At 40.9% G+C, this 24,405-nt stretch overlaps 1 protein-coding gene across 3 annotated transcripts in view; it reads right to left on the reverse strand.

Annotated features, from left to right (window-relative positions):
- Window positions 1-24,405, reverse strand: part of CAP2 (cyclase associated actin cytoskeleton regulatory protein 2) — a 140,018-nt gene that overhangs the window by 91,665 nt on the left and 23,948 nt on the right. For all 3 annotated transcript variants that reach the window (XM_029945355.1, XM_029945354.1, XM_029945353.1), the window contains one exon: window positions 22,577-22,677. In XM_029945355.1, the coding sequence (XP_029801215.1) occupies window positions 22,577-22,677 (101 nt within the window). The remainder of the gene's footprint in view (window positions 1-22,576; window positions 22,678-24,405) is intronic.

Here is a 24,405-nt window from a genome sequence, read left to right on the forward strand (position 1 = left end):
AATCATGTCATCCACAATAAAGGACAGCTTTATGTCTTCCTTACTATTTGTATACTTTTTAATTCCTTTTCTTGCCTAATTGCATGTCACGAACTTCCAGTCTGAGTTGAAAAGGAATGCCCGAAAGGGGACATCTTTGCCTTGTATCTGGTCTTAGTGGGAAAGCTCTGAGTTTCTCATCATTAGGTAAGTTAGCTGTAGGTTTCCTGTAGGTAGTCTTCGAGTTGAGAAAGTTCCCCTCTAGTCCTAGTTATTGAGAGTTTTTATTATGAATGGGTGTTGGATTTTGTCAAAGGCTTTTTCTGCATCTATTAATATGTGGTTTTTCTTTTTCAGTCTGCTGATGGAGTAGATTACAGGAACTGATTTCTGAATATTGAACCAGCCTTGCATATTGGAAAAAATTCCACGTGACCATGGTGTATAATTCTTTCTATACATTTTGGATTCAATTGGTTAATATTTTTTTGAGGATTTCTGCATTTGTGTTCATGAGACATATTGGTCTGTAGTTTTATCTTCTTATAATACCTTTATCTTACTTTGGTATTAGGGTAATACTGGTTTCACAGAATGATTTAGGAAGTATTCCCTCTGCTTCAATCTTTGGAAGAGACTGTAGAAAACCAGTATAATATCTTCTTAAATGTTTGATAGAATTTACCAGTGAACCCACTGAGCTCGATGCTTTCTATTTTGAAAAGGTTGTTGATTTTAATCGAATTTTTAAAATAGATATAGCCTTTAAGATGATCTGTATCTTCTTGTGTGAGTTTTGGTAGATGTGACAGAAGTATCTTTCAAGGAATTGGTCCATTTCGTCTAGGTTATCAAATTTGTGGGCATGGAGTTGTTCACAGTATTTCTTTATTACGCTTTTAGTGTCCATGGGATCTGTAGTGGTATGCCCTCTTTTATTTCTGACATTAGTAATTTGTGTCCTCTCCTTTTTTTCATTATTTGGCCTGGGTAGAGGCATATCAATTTTATTGATCATTTCAAAAAACCAGCTTTTAGTTTTGTTTATATTCTGTATTGATGCCCTGTTTTCAACTTCATTGATTTTTGTTCTAACTCTTATTATTTCTTTTTCTTCTTTTTCTAGTTTCCTAAGGTGGAAATTTTGACTGTCGATTTCAGATCTTTCTTCTCCTCTAACATACTCTTTCAATACTATAAATTTCCCTCTTAGCCCTGCTTTCACTGCATTCCCCAAATTTTGATCTTGTTTTCATTTTCATTTAGTTCAAGATATTTTTTAATCGAGGTATAATCACTGTACTAGTTTCAGGTCACAACATAATGATTCAATGTTCGTATATATTGTGACATGATCACCACAATAAGTTTAGTTAATATCCGAGTTCAAAATAATTTTTAACATCTTTGACTCCATGTCATTTAGAAATGTGTTGTTTAACATGCACACATTTGAGGATTTTCCAGTTATTTTTCTGTCCTTAATTCCTACTTTAATTCCCCTGTGGTCTAAAAGCAGGCACTGTATGAACTGTTTTTTGTTTTAATTTGATAAGGTGTGTTTTATGTTTCAGAATGTGGTCTTGGGAAATGTTACATGTGAGCTTGAGAAAAATGTATATGCTGTTGTTGTTGGATCGTTCATAGATATCTATCTGTGATTGATGGAGTGGAGTTCAACTACATCCTTACCAATTTCATGCCTGATAGACCCATCCATTTCTGAGGGAGGGTGTTGAAGTCTCCAACTGTCATATGGGTTAATACGCTCATGGATAGTAGACTTGTTGTTCTGTGAGTATCATGCTCTGTTTTTCAGTGCACGCTGCTATGCACTGTTAAGAACTGTTATGTCCTGTGGGGAATTGACTCTTTTGACATAATGCAATGCTCTTCTTTATCCCTGGTAACTTTCCTCACTTGGAAGTCTGCTCTGTCTGAAATTAATCCAGCTACTCCTCCTAATTAGTGTTGCATGTTGTTAGGCATGTTTTCTGCATCCATTTACTTTCAATCTATACGTGTCTTTATTTAAAATGGGTTTCTTATAGACAACATGTAGTTGAGTTGTGTTTTTTGACCCACTCTGACAATCTATATCTTTTCATTGGTGCCTTTTGACCAATGACATTCAAAGTGATTACTGCTATCATTGGATTAATATCTACCATATTCATTACTGTTTTCTATTTATTGCTTTGTTATTTGTCCTTATTTTTGTCCTCCATTCTTTTTTCTGCTTTTTGTGGTTTTAAATGAACATTTTAGATGATTCCACTTTCTCTCCTTTCTTAGCATATCATACTTTTTTTTCCCTTTTTAAGTGGAATTTGCAATATACATTTACAACTAATCCAAGTCCACTTTCAAATAACACTATGCCACTTCATAATAGCATAAGTACCTTACAATAACAAAATAATCTCTTAAAAAAGTTTATTTATTTTGAGATGTGAATGGGGGAAGGGCAGAGAGAAGAGAGAGGGAGGGAGAGAAAATTCCAAGCAGGCTCCACACTGCTAGCACAGAGCCTGATGTGGGGGCTTGAACCCATGAAGCCAAGGGGTATGATCTGAGCCAAAACTAAGAGTCAGATGTTTAATTGACTGAGGCAACCAGGCACCCCAATAACAAAATAATCTGAATCTCTCCATCTTGTCCTGTGTATCACCACTGTCATTCATTTCACTTATATATACGTAAGTATACATGAGCATATCTATAACATACACATATGTACACATAATTCATGACACTTTCTATTATTATTTTGAATAATAGATGAATCAAGATTATGAAAAATAAATGTTTTTATTTTACCTTCACTCATTCCTTATTTGATAGTCTTCTTTATATAGGTACAAGCTGCTGAACTAATTATATTATATTCTTTTTCTCTGAAGAACTTGTTTTAACATTTCTTATAAGGTAGGTCTACTAGCAAAAAGCTCCCCTCAATTTTTGTCTGAGAAAGTATTTCTCTCTCACTTAAAAAGTATTTTTTTTACCCTTAGTTATCTTTTTTAAATTTTTTAAAATGTTTTTATTTACTTTTGAGAGAGAGAGAAAGAGAGAGAGAGAGACAGTGCGAGCAGGGGAGGGTCAGAGAGAGGGAGACACAGAATCTGAAGCAGGCTCCAGGCTCTGAGCTAGCTGTCAGCACAGAGCCCGATGCGGGGCTCGAATCCACAAATGGCAAGATCATGACCTGAGCCGAAGCTGGATGCTCAACTGACTGAGCCACCCAGGTGTCCCCCCTTAGTTATTTTTTGAGAGACAGAGAGAGACAGAGCATGAACAGGGGAGGGGCAGGAGAGAGGGAGACACAGAATGTGAAGCAGGCTCCAGGACCCAAGCTGTCAGCACAGAGCTCGATGTGGAGCTCAAACTCACTAACCATGAGATCATGACCTGAGCTGAAGTCGGATGCTCGGCTGACTGTGCCACCCAGGTGCCCGTCTCCTTCACTTTTGAAGAATAATTTCTCAGGGTACAGAATTCTAGATTGGTAGGTTTTTATCTCTTTAACACTTTAAAAAGTTCCCTCCACTCTCTTCTTTCTGAGACGTCAGATATAACTTATCTTTGTTCCTGTACAAAAGAAGTGATTTCCTCTGCTTTTTTCAGGATTATTTCATTATTTTGATTTTTATTGTTGTTGTTTTGTTTTGCTTTTGGTATTTATTCTGCTTGGTATTCCTTAAGCTTCCTGGATCTGAGGTTTGGTTTCTGATATTAATTTGGAGAAATTCCCAGTTAACTTTGTTTAAACATTTCTTCTATTACTTCCTCTCTTTATTCTCCTTATGGTATTCCCATTATACATATGTTACACCTTCTGTAGTTGTCCCAAAGTCCATGGATATTCTCTTGTTTTGTTTGGTCTTTGTTCTTTCCATTTTCTGAAGATTCTACTGGTATATCCTTTAGCTCAGAGATCCTTTCCTCAGTGGTGTGCAGTCTACTAATAAGCCCATCAAAGCCACTCTTTACTTCTGTTACACAGTGTTTTTTATCATTAGAATTTCTTTTTGGTTCTTTCTCAGGATTTCTGTCTCTCTGTTCATTGCCCATCTGTTCTTGTATGCTGTCTTTCTCCAGTATCTCCCTTCACAAATTAATCAGAGTTATTTTAAATTCCCAATTTGATAATTCTAATATCCTTGTTATGTCTGATTCTGTTGCTTGCTTTGTCTCTTCAGATTGTTTTTTTTTGCCTTTTGGTATGCCTTGTAATTGTAAATTTTTTTGATAGCCAGATACGATGTACTGGGTGAAAGAAACTGCTGTAAATAGAACTTCAGCAGTGTGGTGGTGAGGCAAACAGGGAAGTGTACTTTAATCCTATGATTGGGTCTCAGTCTTTAGTGAGCCTGTGCCTCTGGACTGTGAACTTCACAAGTATTTCTCACTTTTTTTCCTTCCTCTTTCAGTGGGACGGGGTGGCTAAAGCGAGCTGAACTTGGGTATTTCTCTTCCCCATTTGGAAAACTAGTGCTGGCTGGAGTTGGGGATTTCTCTTTCCTAGGTCAGTTGGGCTCTGATAATACCCTAGCAGGTTAGGCTCTGGTTAACTAGTTTCCACTGAGGACAGCTTTTTTTTTTTTTTTAATGTTTACTTATTTTTGAGAGAGAGAGAGAGAGAGAGAGAGAGAGAGAGAGAGAGAGAGAGAGAGAGAGAGACAGAGCATGAGCACAGGAGGGGAAGACAGAGAGGGAGACACAGAATCTGAAGCAGGATCCAGGATCTGTGCTGTCAGCGCAGACCCGATGCAGGACTTGAACCCATGAACTGTGACTTCATGACCTGAGCTGAAGTCAGAAGTTTAGCCGACTGAGCCACCCAGGCACCCCAGGACAAATCTTGTTAAGAACAGAGTGCTCTGGCTTATTTTAAAATGCTTCCTTTCCCTCTCCCCTTGCCAGCATCCTGAGCTGCTGCAGGTGTATCTGACAGTGCTGTGCGGGACCCCAACAACCAGGTCCTCCTGGATGTCCGGACTCTCAAGAGTCGCCCGCGCTGAGCTTCCAACAATCCATCACTTACAGCTCAGGTTGTGTTCCCACCCAGGCCCCGGGCCCCATGGCAGGGTCACTCCTGAGTCTCTGCTCCCACAGCTGGAACTTCCTGTTAGCACCCGTTTCTCTGGTCCTGGGGACAGCAAGTTTGCCTGGTGTCCTCCCTTCTCTTCTAGATCCAAACAGAGCTGCTGGTCTTTCAATCTGTTCAGCTTCTTACTTGTTGTTGGGATGGTGTGGTGACTTCTAAGCTCCTTAAATGTGGAACCAGAAAATGGAAGTCCTTCCTCCACTTGCTTTTTTTAAGCAAGAAAAATTTTATTCTGTTTAAACTGTCGGACATTTCTGAACTTCTGTCCCATCTTCAGCCTCTCGGTGATAGAACATCTCATTGCTTGCTTTCTGACATCTTTACATGGGCTTGTGGATAAGGTGTGGGGAGGTGGTTATGAACCCACAGGTGTTGTGACACCTATGTGGGAGGGGCGTGGGGACAGTTGTCCAGTGGAAGGAGTGGTCAAACAATGATGGAGGGGGTCACTAAGAGACTATGATAAAACTATTTTTACTTGGATTGTTTCTGTTTGTTAAAAATAGCGAAGTGTTCTAGAGAAGCTTTGATCCTCATTTCATGAGTGTTTATTCTTTGCTCTTATTCCTATTATTTTTATCAAATTATCTGGGGATGCATGGAGGTGCTTATGGAGATTACTGAGGTGGGGAACTCAAGTGACAGTCAGACCGCTCCTTTATGGCATCATAGCCAAGAATAAAACACACCAAGTGCTTCATCGCTAGCAGTTCTTTAGTTCCCACATACCTTTGGCTATTCTGCATGAGCTGGGCAACAGCTCTGTCTCTGTGCTGATGTGCCATTAAGGAATGGCATCATGCAAGCCAGCTGAGTTGCCATTAACAAGGAGACATGTACACCTGTGTGCGAAAACCAGCTCTGAGGGCAGATCTGTGTGGTCAGTAATGTAGTCTCAAGCTAAAAATGAAGAAATGAGAAATCAGAGGGACTATTTGTTGTTGAACTTCTAATGGCCACAGTGATGTGGGACAAGGGCCAGTCAACATCCTAATGCCTCACTTGGACTACCTGTGCATGTCAGCGCCTGGCGCGTGTCCCTTGTCCTCATATGCATGGTGGGTACAGATTACAGGGTTAATTCTAACTCATCGAGGAGAAAGTAGGCCTTGGAACAATGTCCTTATGAAATAAATATGCCATGACATCAATGGCAGTTAGCGCTGAGCACTGAAACTATGGGAGTGGCTTTCGTTCTCTTCTTCATGTATTTGTTGTCAGATTTTTCTTCATCAAACTTTTAAATTTTATTACCGGGAAAAGTATGCAAAAGATGTAACTACTCAAGGAAGAGATTTATTATTGAATTTCACAATTTAAATTTCCTTTAAAATTATTTTTAACATTTATTCATTTTTGAGAGAGAGAGAGAGAGTACAAGTTGGGGAGGGACAGAGAGAGGGAGACAGAGGACCCAAAGCAGGATCTCGTGGTGTGAGCACAGAGCTCCATGTGGGGCTTGAACACATGAACTGTGAGATCATGACCTGAGCTGAAACCAAGAGTCGGCCCCTTAACTGACTGAGCCATCCAGGCCCCTGAGCCGTATTTTCTGAGTACCTACAAGGTGCCTCAGTGCACCCAGCTTTAAATGGGGGAAACAAGTCATGAATACAGAGAATGGTCAACAAATATGAGTCATAAGCAACAAGGTGCTAATTGTACGGAACAGACTAGACACGTTCAATCCTGAAAGGAATGGATTGCTGAGATCACCACCCCATGACTGAAAGGGTCAGCTTGACATCTGGTTAGGCTGACAACACACAGGAAGCATTCTCTTTAACAGGGAATGTATACTTTTGTGAAGAAAAGGTTTCCTTCTCTGTAGAACTCAAGAAGCACGCTGCTTGGAAACCACTCATTTCTAACCATCATTTCCCTTAACGTGGCTCCCTCGTCCTTCAGGACAACAGGGTTCCCTAAAGCCCATGACTCAACCACAGCTGCCCTTTTTCAAATATCCCATGTGCACGCCATAACATGGAGTCTAAATTTACTGCCTGACTAGGGGAAGGAAGTAGCAATGTCACACTCCACTTACTTGAAAATATGTTGGCAATGCTCCGTTAAATCATAAAGACAAGTTAATTTAAAGACTCTGGCCCACTCAAACACCAAACGAGTTCAGTCGATTTCAGGCTCTGCCTTTGTCAAAGTATATATCAAAAAGGTAATAATTTTATATTAGGTAATTGTTATAAATTAGTATTTATACTGCCCTTACACTTGACTAATTTTTTCCCCCAATAATTCTACTTTCATTGGCAGAGAAAGGAGGCATGCTTATTGCATAGAGCTAAGTAGTTTTGCAGTCTGGAAAGCAAAGACGAGCAGGTAGATTAGGAATGTCAATGTTAGACTACCAGGCGCAGTATATAAAAAAAGGTAATCATTCAGGCACTGATAATAAAAGAGGTTTATTCTTCATTAATAGGATTGTTGCCTTGGCAACTTCCAACTCACAGAAGTATTTACATCAACCACGGTGCACAGTTCTGACACTAGGGAATAGCTCCAACGTGTCCCTTCTAAATCCATGCCTGCAATCCTCTATTTTGAGGCTCAGCTGTATCCGTGGTCTTGGTCAAAGGGACTCAACACTCAACCAACCCCACCCAAAACCAAAGAGGAAATTCAAACCTATTTCTTAGTATGTCAAATCAGTAAAACCATCAGAGAGATGGTTTTCTTTCTCAAAAAAAAAAAAAAAAAGATTGTTTATATGGAGAATAGCTTTGTTTTTATTTCCCTGCACATCCAGCAGAGGGCAATGCATTTTTATAGTCAATATCATGAATATTAATGAGCATTCAAATCCCGCGTTGTCTCCCTAAAATTCTTATTTTCCTAGTTCATAATTACCACCAAATTGCTTAAAGTCATACTGTGTATGACTCAGTACTATGTGTGTGTCAGGGATGGGCGAAGGGCTGGGGGCAGTAAGTATTAGTCAGTGCTTGCCATTGACCTAGCACTTAACAATTGTAGGTATCTTCTTTGAGAAAATAATTGTACGATAATAAAATGATGTGTGTAACAGGATATCCAATGAGGTTTTGTTTCTAATTGGGGGAAAACTGAAAGCAAGTCACATGTTACCTTCCTTTTTTTTTTTTTTTTTTTAAATGTTTCTTTATTTTTGAGAGTGGGGAGGGGCAGAGGGAGATAGACAAAGGATCCCAGGCAGGCTCTGCACTGTCAGAGCAGAGCCTGATGCAGAGCTGAAACTCATGAATGGTGAGATCATGGCCTGAGTTGAAATCAAGAGTGGGATGCTTAACCGACTGAATCACCCGGGTGCCCCGAATGTTACTACGGCTTAAAATGATGCTAACTAGCCTTGCAGGGGCAGGAGCATGCTGACACGGGTTTGCACCCCAGACCCTACCTGTATTGCCCTAGTCTGGGCCCCGCATTCTTATATATACGTTATATCCCACTGAGATACAATTTTGATTCTTTAAATCAACTGTGGTGTAGCCGTACAACAGAAACACTATGTAGTCACTAAAAACGATAACGTAGATGCCACCTTAGTGACACAGGGAGAGAACTAGAAAATCCACTCCAAATTAAACAGTTTACAAAAATAGAATGTGCAGAAGACTTAGCAAAATCTCTAACATGAAAACAATCACTGTAGTTTGAAAAAGCCCAACAAAAAAACTCTTCTAAACAACTCACTGTTGCCATTTATATTTAAAAAGGCCAAAGATCTGAATGAAAAATGCCGAGTATTTCTCAAGGCACAGGAAGAGGGGGATAAAAAACCACCACTGTGCACCTAAATCCATTTGCTTTTCTGACAGGTAGGAATATCATTCCAAGCTTGTATTCTGAACAAAACCATTCTCCTAAATTAACCTCACTTTCAACTTCAATGACTGTGTGGCTAAAAAATACTTGGCAGATCGGCCCTTCTCCGAATTTTTTAATTTGTTTTTTTAACACTTAAGGAATCTAACACATTTTATCAACATGTTTAAATCAAATCTTTTGACCCAGTAAGCCGGAGCTGCCTTATGGTTCATGAGCCTTGGGTCTACACAAGGCAAGGATACTTGGTTGCTCTCAGACCACTCAAAAAAATTAAAGACAACAGGGTTCTCCTTATTCTAGAATGCCACTGTGACACTAGGCATTGTCTTCTCACTTGTGTTATTTAAGCCATGTTCTTATTTAACTTCCATGCACGTGTATATGCCTTGTGTCTCCAAGTAGGTGATATGCTTTTGAAGGCAAGGCCAGTGGGTGCCTACGTAGAAGGGTCTTCACTAGAATAGAAGCTCATGACCTACTGCTTAATAATGAATGACTTAAGTTACTGGAAAGCAGTATGGTGTAGAGATCTGAGCTTTGCACCTTCAGATAGGCTCACGATAGAATCCAGCTCTGCCCCTTACTAGATGTAGGACTATAAGCTAGTCACCCAATCTTTCTCAACTTGGCTTCCTTATCTTTAATATCTTCTGTCTTTTTTTTTAATGTTTATTTTATTATTGAGACAGAGAGAAAAAGAGCATTAGGAGGGGAGGGGCAGAGAGAGAGGGAGACATAGAATCCAAAGCAAGCTCCAGGCTCTGAGCTGTCAGCACAGAGTCTGTTGTGGGGCTCGAACCCAAGAACCATGAGATCATGACCTGAGTTGAAGGTGGACGCTTAACCGACTGAGTCACCAAGGCACCCCTTGAATGTCTTCCATCTTAAAGGTTCTCCTAGTGACCAAGGAATGTTTGTCAGTAGCTGTGCGGAGTGCCTGACCCACTGCAGGCTCTCCACAGATGCTACTTTCTTTCCCCCTCTTTAAAATTGCCTTTCTCACTAATATAGGTAGCCAAATCATGGAAAGAGCCTAAATGGCCATCAACTGACAAATGGATCAAGAAGATGTGGTTTATATATACAATGGAATAGTACATGGCAATGAGAAAGAATGAAATTTGGCCATTTGTAGCAACGTGGATGGAACTCAAGGGTGTTATGCTAAGTGAAATAAGTCAGGCAGAGAAGGACAGATACCATATGTTTTCACTCAGATGTGGAACAGGAGAAACTTAACAGAGGACCAAATGGGAGGGGAAGGGTAAAAAATAGTTAAGGAGAGGGAGGAAGACAAACCACAAGAGACTCTTAATTACTGAGAACAAACTGAGGATTGATGGGGGGTGAGGGAGAGGGGAAAATGGGTGATGGGCATGGAGGAGGGCACTTGTTGGGATGAGCACTGGGTGTTATATGGAAAACAACTTGACAATAAACTATATTAAAAAAAGAAAATGAAAATTAGGCAGGGAAGTTAGATCGATCTCCAGTAACTATGAAAATGTAGCTAAGAACCAGATTGTGATCATTCATCCACCGAATCTAGCCAATATCAATCCATCTAGACCGAGCTCTTACTAGGAACACTCAACCCATGAAAAGTCTTTGATTGACACTGGTTCCCCAATTCCCACTGGATTCCCAGTCATCCAGGACCCCTGACCACAAGTGTGCCTACCAGCCACATGTGCAGGACAAGTGATGCCGCCTTGTGCCTGTGTTTTCTCTTCATTTGTCTTTTCCTGCTCAGCGAATTGCTTTTTAGGTAACATCCTGATTCCAAGAGTTTTTCTTCCAGGATCATAAATTCCTTTTCCCCTCTTTTGAGGATACCAATAGCACATACATGATATAAAAGATTCAAAAGACATGACTGTCTAGGAAGTAAATGTTTTTAATAAGTCCACCCCCAACTCCCAAAATAACCATTGTCACAGTAACTCAATGAATATCCTCCCAGACTTTACTTATGATAAAGCGGATTTTTCTTAAGGGTATATGTTATCTCTTTACTCTCTCTTCCCTCAATTCTTGCTCAGTTATCCTCAGAAAAAATTTTTCTTCTTGCCTTTTTGGTGCCATTTGTGAATCTCAAAGCTTCCCTTATAATAGTTGCTAAGTATCAAAGGACTGTAAATCTACACTCATAAAAAGGTAAAGAAAAACCCTATCTTTGGTAGCAACGGTAGAAAGGAATCAGGCTGAACACCAGCTGTAAATAGACAAAGCTACATAGAAATCCTTTTCCACCCCTTCATCTTTCTCTAATGAAACTCACAGTCCAGGCATCAATCAGCATGCATCATAAATAACTACTTTGCAGTTAATGTTACTGTTTTCCTGTTTCATTTAACTAAAAGCATAGTGGAAGAATTTTTCTTCTAGCAATTTGCATTACATAAGCACTGCTCACAAAACATTTGGTTAAAGGTTTTTCTTTTTAATTTCTCATCTGTCACAGACTGATACTTTAGTAAAATAAATAAAAGAGCCTTGCTAGAAAAATGAAATTAAAGAGCCAGACCTACAAAGTACAAGTCCTAGTTTTTTTAAATTACCAGATTTAGCAGACATAAAATTATTCTGTTGCTAGCTAAGTTTTCAAAGTCATACAATTTCTGTGCTTTTTTCGGGGCAGACTGTTAGCAAAGAGACTGTAGATCTCAGCAGTCAATGCACTGTACATGCAGTGAGGTTCTTTCATATCTTTCCGTGGGAATCAAACACACCCCCTCCCAGTTTACATTAGGTCTATGGACAAATGTCTTCCAAGTTTCTAAGAATTAATTTATAAGTGAACTTTGGGGGCACCCGGGTGGCTCAGTGGGTTAAGTGTCCAACTTCAGCTCAAGTCATGATCTCACAGTTTGAGAGCTGCGTCAGGATCTGTGTTGACAGCTCAGAGCCTGGAGCCTGCTTCAGATTCTGTGTCTCCCTCTCCCTCTCTCTGCCCCTCCCCTACTTGTGCTCTCTCTCTCTTTCCCTTTCAAAAATAACTAAACAAGTATTTGAAAAAATTTTAAATATACAAATGAACTTTGGGGTGACAGTCCCCATTTGAAAGATTGGGATGGTTAGTATTTCGACAAATTGAGACAATCTACTCAACATTCTAGTTTTCATCCAGATGTTAAAATTACAAGAATACAATGTAAGATTCTTGGAATCCAAGAAAGTTGATTGTTGGAAATACATAGTGAAGTTCCAGACAGAAATTGAATTTCCCATCTGGCCCCTTCAGACTCCAACATTATTTCTCACCTGATCTCTGTCGCTATTTTGAATGTTAATGATCAAAGGAGAAAGTAACATGTCAAAAGAAATGCAAACAAAAACCAAAATTCAGTTCATTTTTAAAATATGAGCTTCCAAATCATGGAAATAGCATAAATGTCCATCAACTGATGAATGGATCAAGAAGATGTGGTTTATCTATACAGTGGAGTACTACATGGCAATGAGAAAGAATGAAATCTGGCCATTTGTGGCAAAGTGGATGGACCTCTAGGGAGTCATGCTAAGCGAAATAAGTCAGGCGGAGAAGGACAGATACCATATGTTTTCAATCATAAGTCTAACAGGCGAAACTTAACAGAGGACCATGGGAAGGGGAAGGGGGGGAAAAGAGTTAGGGAGAGGGAGGGAGGCAAATCATGAGAGACTCTTGAATACTGAAAACAAACTGAGGGATGAAGGGGGAGAGGGAAGAGGAAGGGGCTTGATGATCATGGAGGAGGGCACTTGTGGGGAAGAGCACTGGGTGTTATATGGAAACCAACTTGACAATAAATGTTAAGTAAAAAAAATAAAATGCTGGCTTCAGTTTAAAATGCTTACAGAAAAGCTCACAAAAATATCTTGTCTCTGACAGAGCTCATGGGATTTCTAATGGCAGTGACTACCAGTCAATATACCAGTGGATTTTCACATCCCTATAAATTTTCATTTAGATCTTAAATCTGTCAGAATGGCAAAAATCAAAAAGACAAGAAATAACAAGTGTTGGTGAGGATAAGGAGAAAAGGGTACCCTGCGTACTGTTGGTGGGACTGTAAATTGGTGCAGTTACTGTGGAAAACAGTTTAGAGGGTCCTCAGATAATTAAAAATAGAAAGACTATGTGATCCAATAATTCTGCCACTGGGTATTTGCCCGAATAAAACAAAAACACTAATTCAAAAAGATACGTGCACCCTGTTTACTGCAGCATTTACAACAGACAAGATACTGAAGCAACCTGTGTCCGTCAGTAGATGAATGGATAAAGAGGACACACACACACACACACATTACACAGCCATAAAAAAGGATGAGATCTTGCCATTTGCGACATGGATGGACCTAGAAGATATGATAGGAAGTGAAATAAGTCAGGCTGAGAAAGACAAATACCATAAGATTTCACACATTTTAGATTTAGATTTTGGAATCTAAAAAACAAATAAGCAAATAAAAAAGCAGAACAGATCTATCAATCCAGAGAGCACATTGACGGTAGCCAGAGGGGAGGGGATGGGGAGAGGGCAGAGTGGGTGAAGTCACGGAATGAGTAAGTCACAGGAATCAAAGCACAGCACAGGGGTATGGTCAATATTACAATGTATCGGGACAGATGGCAGGCCCACTGGTGGTGAGCACGGCATAATGAACACACATGATGAATCACTATGTTGTATCCCTGAAACCAATGTAATGTGTGTCAACTATCCGCAGATAAATTTTAAAAAATTCTTGGGGCGCCTGGGTGGCTCAGTCGGTTAAGCGGCCGACTTCAGCTCAGGTCACGGTCTCACGGTTCATGGGTTCAAGCCCGGTGTCAGGCTCTGTGCTGACCGTTTGCTCAGAGCCTAGAGCCTGCTTCTGACTCCTTGTCTCCCTCTCTCTCAGACCCTCCCCCTCTCATGCTCTGTTTCTCTCTGTCTCAATAGTAAATAAAACATTAAAATTTTTTTAAAATTCTCATTTAGCTTTTCTTAATGAGAATGAAGGGAATGAGGGAGGTACTAGATAAACTGGCAGGTCTATGAGGAATTCAGAATTTGTGTGTGTGTGTGTGTGTGTGTGTGTGTGTGTGTGTGTGTGTGAGAGAGAGAGAGAGAGAGAGAAACAAAAATCTAGAGTCTATGTTTCTCTATATTTTACTTGCTAATTGATGACTGGATACTTGGCTTTGATAGTTTTTAAATGGTAGTCTAGGATATTGTTTAATCTAAACTTTTGGCCATGGTACATTCATCTATCCATTGATTCAATAATTCATTAATAATTTGACTCATTCACTCAAACATTTATTTTCATTCATTCATTCAGGAAGCACGGATTGGCCACTCACCAAGGGCACAGTGCTAGACACTACCAGAGTCAGAGGAAAACAGCATAATTCTAGAACCTGGTAGTAAACCCCAGCACTCAACAGGTGAGCCCCAAATTACTGGGCTATACTATCTTATTTATGTATTAGTCTTAACAAAATTGATTAACTAAAAGTCATGTACCAATATTCCAAGTGCCTTAGAAAAGTGTTTTCCTGGGGTGCTTAGCTGGCTCAGTCAGTGGAGCGTCCAACTCTTGATCTCAGGGTAGTAAGTTAGAGCCCCACACTGGTGTAGAGATTACTTAAAAATAAAATCATTTATTTTTAAAAATTTTTTATGTTTTTTATTTATTTTTGAGAGACAGAGAGAGATAGCATAAGCAGGGGAGGGTCAGAGAGAGAGCAAGACACAGAACCCGAAGCAGGCTCCAGGCTCTGAGCTAGCTGTCAGCACAGAGCCCGACATGGGGCTTGAACCCATGAACTGTGAGATCATGACCTGAGCTGAAGATGGATGCTTGACCGACTGAGCCACCCAGGCACCCCAAAAGTAAAATCTTTAAAAAACTTTTAAAAAATGTTTATTTTTGAGAGAGAGACAGAGAGAGAGAGAACGAGCAAGCATGAGCAGGGGAAGGGAAGAGAGGCAACGCAGAATCCAAAGCAGGCTCTGAAGTCTGACCCTTAACTGACTGAGCCACCCAGGCGACTTTGGCTCAGGTCATGATCTCACGGTCCGTGAGTTTGAACCCCACATCGGGCTCTGTGTTGACAGCTCAGAGCCTGGAGCCTGCTTCAGATTCTCCGTCTGCCCCTCACCTGCTCACTAAATAAATAAATAAATAATTGTTAATAAATAACGCTTTTTAAAAAGTGTTTATGAAAAGGATTTCTTTTGCAAACACATATGAGTGATATGATTATTGTTTTAAAAGAATAATGGAAGTATAATGTTGCATTAGTTTCAGGTAGCCAACATACTGATTTCCGATCTATACACATCATGGAATGGTCACTGCAATAAATTCATTACCACGTGTCACCATATAAAATCGTGACAGTGTCACTGATTCTATTTTTCCTATGCTGCACATCACGGTCCCATGTATTTATTTTATAACTGGAAGTTTGTGCCTCTTAATCCTCGTCACCCATTTTGCCCCTCCCCCCATGGTCCTCCCCCCTGGCACCCACCAGGTTTGTTCTCTGCCTTTATAACTCTGTTCCTACTCTGTTTGGTATGTTTGGCTTTTATATTTCACATGTAAGTGAAATCATATGGTGTTTGTCTTTCGGTCTAACTTATTTTGCTTAGCATAATACCCTTTAGGTCTATCCATATTGTTGCAAATGGGAAGAGTTCATTTTTATGGCTGTGTGTGTGTGTTTGTGTCTAATGGGTTATTTTTTATATATACATCTTCTTTAATAAATAATAAATTATTTATTCATTAAATACCTTGTTTTCTTTTACATCACTAAAACATCTTATATGGGATATTATAAAAAGACTTGGCTTGTAATGGGTTATAAAATGTACAAACTCTCATATTTTAAAACTTACATTGGTAAACCACAACCTAAATACTAAATATACTAATAAATATACTAAATAAGTAACAATCTAAATCCTAATACTAGAAGTGAGAAAGCATATTTTATACTTGCCTTAGGCACACAGACAAATCTGCAAACATCTGTCTTACAGAGTGAGTCTTGGGCCTGGCACCCCCTATATTTGACGGAGACGTAGCTAATACAGCATGACGAAGAATTCTTAGGTAAATAATGCACACGCACACAGGTGTGCGCATGCGTGTGTTTTGTGGGAATGGGTGCATGCACAGAAATAACAAGATAATCTAAATGAAATCAGGTCATTACTTTTAGACAAAGTATTAATTTTCAGAGGCTGCAGCCTCCAGGCAGACAATTAAGTTATCCTGAAGTCTAGATAGAAAACAATAACAAATGTTCCGATTATTGGTATCATTTTAGAAAAGGAAGGACGGGAAGGAAGCGTACTGTTGAGGGGAAAGATGAATAGAGGGAAGTCGCTGGTTACCCTGGGGAACTCCTGATGTGGCCTGAACTGTAGATTCTTGCTATGACTGTGCACAGAGCAAGGCTATTCATGTGGGACTCTGTAATCTACTCTGTTCCCGGGCACAGGCCGCCAGCTGCCAGCTGGTGGGGTACACCGCTCACCCCAACCCCAGGGGCCAGCCCATAGTCAGAATGCACCCCTGCTCTTCCGTGGTGCTCATGCTGGTGAACACAACAGAAATGGATAACCAAAACCAGGGCTCCATGGTTTTCCTTCAAGAAGAAGAAGGAAAAACAATTCAAGCACGAGTTTGGTAAAAGCAAGTTTACTGTCCAGGAAGGAAAGAAAAAAGGCAGAAAAAAAAATCTTAACCTGCATGACTCACAGTGCCTAACCCATTGTTTCAGCAACATATTTTGGTGCCATTTTATTTTGGGGAGACAAGGAGATCCTGGTGGTTCATGAAGCCGGGTGGCCCTTTAAGACACGTTTGGATTCTAAGTCCAGTTTCTCACCAGGTAGTCTCCAAAGCTCTAAATGTGCTATCCAACTAGAATGTTCAAGGGAAGAGACAGAGATTATATGTATAAAAACAAATATCCTCAAGTTAAAAAGCTGTCACAGGGGTGCCCCACTCAGGCCAGTGACATACCAGGAACGGCCTGTGCGTCAGAGCATTTGCTGGGTAGAGAAGTGCATGTCCAATGTCGAGAGTAAAAACTCTCCACATTCTTGGGAAGAAATGATGAAGAAACAGAGCTATCTGTGACCTTTCAGAGTTCTGCAAATGTGGCACCAACAGCACAGTGAGTGATGACCAGACTGGGACAAGGCCGGTGTGATGGAGCGGAAGCCGAGACCCGTGCGGGATGCCACGTGTCTGTCCTGGAGGCCACCACCTCCCTGTCACCTCACTCAGCGCTGCTCTGAGGAGACACCTGATACACACGCGCGGAAGTGATGCTCCACACTCGCCTTAGCCCTTGTCTGAGCCGCGGTCCTCATGACCCCTCCTCATACCGTGGAAACTGGGGGGGGGGGGGCAGGAACCGCCACCATCTAGAGTGCAGATGGTGTGAGGAAGGAGGCAGGTAAGTGCCACTTGCTTCTCCCTAGGGATCCAGTTCCCCACAAAGGTGATGCAGGACATAGCTGCCCACAGAGTCAAAGGTAGGCCTTTCCCCACCTAATGGGGACTGGGGAACTGTAGAGACCAGATTCTGGCTCTGAACCGAGTCATGGCTCATCATCCAGCCGGTCACCAATGTTGCTGAACCTTTCTAGTGTGTGTTTTCCTCTCTCACTAGAGACAGAAAGACAGGAAAAAGGAAGGGAGGGAGGGAGAGAAGGGAGAAGGAAGGAAGGAAGGGGGGAGGGAGGAAGGAAAGAAGGGGAAAAGAAAGGAAAAAAGAGAGAGGGAGAAAGAAAGAAAAAGAAAAGCGGATGTATATTAGAAGGGATGATTTGAAGGTATCTCCTTCTCTAATAATCTGACAATCATAACTGGCTAAGATGATAAGAAAGAAAAGTCCCAAATCAAGGTCTATATGAAATCTAGGGGCAGAATCCTTTATTTTTTTAATTTTTAAAGTTTATTGATTTACTTTGAGAGAGAGAGAGAGCAAGCTGGGGAGGGACAGAGAAAGAATCCCAAGTAGGCTCCACACTGTCAGTGTGGAGCTTGACATGGGGCTTGAACTCATAAACTGTGAGGTCATGACCTGAGTGGAAATCCAGAATTGAACATTTAACCGACAGAGCCACCCATGGCACCCCAGGGTAGAAATCTTTATTCAAGTCATTTTCTGGTTCTATGCCATGTGGAGATTCTGAAAGACATACAGATTCCTTGGGCTTGAGGCTGCCAAAGAACTCTTTGTCTAGTTACAGTAAAAATAAACGTTTAAAATAAAGCAAAAAGCAGGAAACTAGAAGCCAATGAGAGAAGTAACTTGGCGAAAGGCTACAGGGAGAGGGGGAGAGATCTGTGTAGAAGGGGCTGCTTGGCTGAGTCAAGTCCAGACTTGTGCTTCGGGTGATTTTTTACGGCGAGGGCAGGAGAGTTCCTACGCATTATTATACATTATAAAGCATCAAAAATGCAAATGGTCACTTCTTAATGAGTACAAATATTACCCATGAATATTTTCCAAAATCAAAGGAAGATACGAATACAATGAGTAGACCTGACATGCACAGATATTTGTGTTACTCATTCTAGAGACGGAGTTATTAATTATTCCAGAGACAAAGTCCACATAAAGGAATGAGGGACAACCTTTAAGACCAAAATGGACAGACTCACGGGGGCCTCAAGGTCTCTTTCAATGAAGGAGTCAGGGAGGGGCCAGTGGCGCAAAGGATAATGCGGCTGACTACGGATCAGAAGATTCAATGAAGGAGTCAGATTTTCTTCACTATTATAGTAATGCGGCCTGATGTTTTATCATGAGTGTTTGTTGCATACTTTTTCTGACACGTTTCCTTCTGCTCATTTGGGATGACTCATGATACCTTTATGAGGGTGACAATGCGCTATTGCAAGCCCAGTTTGGAAACCAAGGAACCCCTCCCTCATGCTTTCACGTGGACACAGCAGTGGAGTCGCTCCATCAGGCTGTGAGAAAGGGAAGGCCCTTGGGAGGGAGGTCATCCAGCCTCATCACAGAGGAGGGTAAGGGACTAGCTCTAAGATCCAAATACAACCTGCCAGTCCGAGTTGGCCATTCTTTGAACATGGTGTAAAAACAAACAAAACATTCTGGAGATGATTTAAATAAATACCAAAGACTAGAAACATCTAGAGTTGTGATTGTGACCCAACAGGAGGGCCACTATCAGGACTGTCTAAAAACGTTCGTCCTTTATGAAGGCAGGGACGTTGAGGTCATAACACCGCGCACTGTGATTTAATCACACGGCGTTTAAGTGTGTTGTGCTTCTCAACAGAATTGTATTCCCCTTTTATTCAGAGTATGGTTCTCTCATTTTCACGGAACAATGAATAAAAGAGTGTTTCTTTCATATCCATTTTAATCAAGAACAGAAAATAAATGGTTCCAGACTTCCAGAGACATTTTTAAAATGTAAATTCTATAAAGCTCCAAAAAGGGTTTGTGAGAGAGGAGCTATGTGATGCGTAGTTGTTTCGTGATTGTCGGATCATTTAGAAATAGCCCGAGATTGGGTTCATTGACCATGAATAACAACAGGCCAGCGTTGTGAAAAACAATCATGTTAAGTCCGGGTAGGGATAAATGATGCCTGGCCAAGGCTCGGTACTACGTACACCCAATTTCTGGGGGACCCCTCCCATTGACAGCGAAGGCTATATTTAGTCTAAACAGCTATTACAAAATTATGCACTGTTGATTCTTTCTTAAAAGGGGTGCAAGCTTCACCAGTGTTCCTGGGTTGAAGACTAGTTTAAATAAGCCCTTTGGTTTATGCTGCACACAGGAAGGCTTTACAAGATCTAATCTTTCCTAAACCTGTTATGTTCCTTGGTTCAACAGAGCTTCCTAATTGTAGCTATTAGTTCCTCTATTTTGTGGTCTGTTCTGTCAATGGACAATTGAGTGATCAGTAAATTAAAGCCCAACCAACAGCCAACACATCGAAACAGACGTTAAATCATAGCTTAGCTGCCCTTACTCATTATTGGGATCTGTGAAACGGCTTTTAAACACAGGGATATGATTTAACATGATGCACATTTGTGTCATTCTCAAATTTCCATACTGTACAATCAGGTATGTGAGGGTTTTTCTTTTCTTTTTTTTCCTAGGCAACAGGTGTGTTCTTGGAACAAAGTTCAACCCCCCACTTCTGGCTCATGTGAGGCAGCAGCTGCAAGCTTAATGTCAATGACACATGGTCCTATAAGAGAGAAAATAAACCGCCTGCTCCGTGCACTAAAGTCATGGGCAGATGGACGATGGCAGGCTGTACTTCCTTTGTGTGGTAGAATCAGAGTCTGAACTTTGGGATGGCAAGGTTTTCCCTTTCTTTCTCTTCTCTCCTCCTCCTCTCTCTCTTTTCTTTCTTCTTTCTCTCCTTACCTTCCTTCTCTCATTTTTTTTAAAAAGAACTTATTGGTGAAAAACATAAATTTCTTTAAGCACTCTGCACCCATTACTGAGAACAGTCTCTTGAGGCGTACCGTTTTCAGGCTGACGAGTGGAGAGGAGAGAAAACGTGATATAAATCGGGCTACACTTTATTTAGAACTTGCTTTGTTCTGAAAAGAATTGAAAGGCACTGTTTACTACGGAATTGGAAGAGAATTACTTGGTATGCAAACATGGCGTGTGTTTTTTTTTAAGTGCAAAATTAAATGCTCTAGTAAAACACTTCTGTACAGAGTTTTGTGAGATATTGCTAATGACAGTTACAATGTGCTCTGCAACGCACAAGTACAATGTCAGTGTTAACTAATAGTAACAATAATGAGCCAATAATTCTTGTAATAGTGCTTTAGACAGGAAACGTTTGTCCGTTGCGCGAGGATCTCTCAGGGAAATGGCAGTGATAGTCCATTTGTGTCTTAGTTTTCGGCTACTGTCGTGCCTCAAAACAGAAGCAGGTCAGCCACAGTCTCACTGTGTACGATGTTTCTCGTTTACAAACACATTGAGCTCAAGAATAGACCTGAGTAATCATTGAGCTCCAGGATCCACTGAAGTGAACACGTCTAATCACACAGACTTTTCTAGAACTCATGTACATCAGAGACTCCCCTCTTTTGCCAAGAGTCTTTCCAGTAGGGATATTTAATAAAAATATAGGTCATGAGATGAATCTTCCTTTTTCTTAGATGTGACGAACAAATGCGTTGCAAATGGGAGGAGACAGGCACCTATTTAATTACAATCCTGGAGCCTCTGGTGTCACCCGAGCTACCAGATCGACTGGAAGACCGGGGTTGGGCATTGCATATAATGTTTAATTGCAGGACAAGTAAGAGAGAATCGCTTTTTATGTTTGCTTCTTCTTTTTTTTAACCGCAAACCGCAGCTTTATTCAAGAATCAGATTTTCTGTGAATCTACACTGAAAATGGTTTTGCCACTGCTGAGAAATCCATGGGCAGATGGATTTGGAATTTAATCCTCTGTGAGAAACAAAAGCAGACGAAAAAGAAGAACCTGGTGATAAATTTCTCCTGGGTTTTTTCATTGGTTTGGGTATGCCATTAGATTTTCACTAAATGCATGCAAATAATGACTAGCATAAAGGAGGATGCTGAACATTTTTAAAATTTTTCTATTTTTGAGAGAGAGAGAGTGAGAGAGAGAAAGCAGGAAGGGCAGAGGAAGAGAGAGAATCTCAAGCAGACTCTACACTCCAGACAGAGCCTGATGCAGGCCTTGATCCCATGACCATGGTATCATAACCTGAGCTGAAACTAGGAGTCAGACAGATGCTCAACTGACTGAGCCAGCCAGGTGCCCCTAACGTTGTTAAATGTATCCAAAGAGTCTAAAACTCGAAGTCTGGCCTAGATATCATTAAAGGTCTTCACCAATCCAAAGATGATCAAATTCTATGACTTTGCCTTTCCTCAGACTGCACTTTTTCACGGCAGTAAAATACACATAGTACAAAATTTACCCTCTTTACCCTCTGTAAGTGTACATCTCAGTACTGTTAAGTATATTCCCGTTGACATGCAACAGATCTCCAGAACTTTTTCTGGGGTTCAGTTGTCATTGCAAGACTAAAACTCCATACCTATTAAGCAAATTCCCACCTCTCTCTCCCACCAGCCCCAAGCAGCCGCCATTCTACTTTCTGTATCTGTGAGTTTGGTTGGCTGCTCTAGGTATCTCCCTCAGATAAATGGAATCATAGACACCTCATGTAAGTGGAATCATACAGTAAGTGTCCTTTTGTCATGGACTTATTTCATTTAACAAAATATCCTCAAGGTGTATCCATGTTGTAGCACATGTCAGAATTTCCTTCCTTCTTAAGGCTAAATAATATTCCCTTGTACCTAGAGACCACATTGTGTGTGCTCTTTTATCCGTCAACAGACATGTGCTTGGCTTCCACCCTTTGGCTCTTGCACATCAGGCTGCTGTGATCATAGGTGCACAAATATCTTTTTGAGATCCTGTTTTTGATTCTTTAGCAGAAATGGCAGAGCTGGGATTCCATACTGGCTGCACCATTCTGCATCGCCAGCAGCAGTGCCCAAAGGCCCACTCTCCCCATGTCCTCACCGACCCTTGTCATTTCTGTTTTTTTGTTAATAGTAGTCATCTTCTCCACAGAGAACAAGAGAAGAAAGTACTCACATGAGTCTCCACATCGCCAGCAAGAATCCTACTCTTCTGTAAAAACTCAGCCACCATGCTGTTCATCAGCTTATCAAAGGCTTCCACCGACGGTGCCACACCTTTGGAAGAATCACATTTTATTAGTCCCTGGGAGGTTTTGGGTTTTTTTTAATGTTTTTATTTATTTTTGAGAGAGAGAGAGAGAGAGAGAGAGAGAGAGAGAAACGGAGTGTGAGCAGGGGAGGGGCAGAGAGAGAGGGAGACAAAATCTGAAGCAGACTCCAGGCTCTCAGCTGTTAGCACAGAGCCCGACATGGGGCTCGAGCCCACAAACTGTGAGATCATGACCTGTACTGAAGTCAGAAGCTCAACAGACTGAGCCACCCAGGCGCCCCAGTCCCCAGGAGTCTAATGAAAAGCTGATACTGCTTTGCCAGAGGCACTATGTAAGGTTAATATCACCCATGTCAGTCTCGTTCCTTTCACCAAGACAGTCATTCAATCAGTCAGTATTTATGAAACACTTTTTAATGGCTCAAGAAAACACAATGTTTTCCTATCTTTCATGCACCTGAGTAAGCATTCACCTACATACTAATTTATTTTTTCCCCAAACTCATGATGAGGTAAGTAGCACAATCATAGGTTTATTGGTGAGGAAATAAAGATATAATCAGAGCACATGACTTGACCAAAACTATAGTAAAATAAGAGGCAGATGCGAGAACTTACAGAAGCAAAGTGTACTTTCTACTCCACTGACCTGTCTGGGTGCTATGTGACCTTGAACACAGTTACCAAGATTACCCAGTACAATTAAAAGGCAATAACAAACTCTGGGTAAGTAGGAAAACAATGCCGATGTCACACATTCTGTTCCATCCTGTCCTTACTTCCTGGGGAGGGAGGCAGAGTTGGGAGGCATGAAAAGGTCTGCTGAGCCAACTCAAGTTAAGTTTTGATCTGACAATTTACTGTAAAAACCCAAATGATAGCGGCCCAACCTGGCATGTTCTGCATCTCTTTCCTGGCTTTTTAACTAACAGAAAAATTGTGCCTTAGTCCTGGGATTTCATGCTCCTAATATTGAGAAACTCAACTCTACAGGCAATTAAAATCCAAACCAAAACCTAGGATTCCCTTTCTCAAACTGTACATTAGTGTCCATACTCGTAAAGATGTAGGATAAAGCATCCTTCCTTTCCCAGATGTCTATTTCCACAGGTCCAGAGGTGATGAAAATAGTTGCTTACAGTGCTGTGCACTGCAGTCTAACTTCTAAGCAGGCTATTGAAGCTGAGTTACCTTAAAGTTCAAGATACAGTACATAGCAAGTTCTGGAACGTAAAAGGGGGGGCAAGCCCAGAGATTCCTTATGGGTCCACGTGAAAGCAGATAAAGCTGTTTGTTGCTGTGGGAGACACCTGAGAAGGATCTGCTATGCATTCAAAGTGGGAGTGTTAGAAACGAGACAAAGGACTCTGCATAGCAGAAAGAACGGTGATAAAAGGGAATTATTTTCCAATTTCCTTTCATCACTTAGCTCTGCTCACACTTCCTCCGGGAAGTTTTAATGACCTTTCTTCCCAACCTGCATCTTGTGAACATTCCCAAATCAAAGCATTTGTGGCCCTGAATAGCAATGCATGGAGACCAAAACTTCGAGAGCATTCTGATTGCATATAATTTATCTTAGACCTCCTTGAATATAACAGAGTACTCATTACTTAACGTGCATGCAAAAATACTTCTGCAACTGTTGAACCAAACTTACCTGATTGTCAGAAGAAAAAAAAACCTCACATCATAAAACACAACAGAGCACCTGTATCATAAAAAGGCAGGTC

The sequence above is a fragment of the Suricata suricatta genome, chromosome 7, assembly GCF_006229205.1.
Source record: "Suricata suricatta isolate VVHF042 chromosome 7, meerkat_22Aug2017_6uvM2_HiC, whole genome shotgun sequence".
NCBI classification, from domain to species: Eukaryota; Metazoa; Chordata; class Mammalia; order Carnivora; family Herpestidae; genus Suricata; species Suricata suricatta.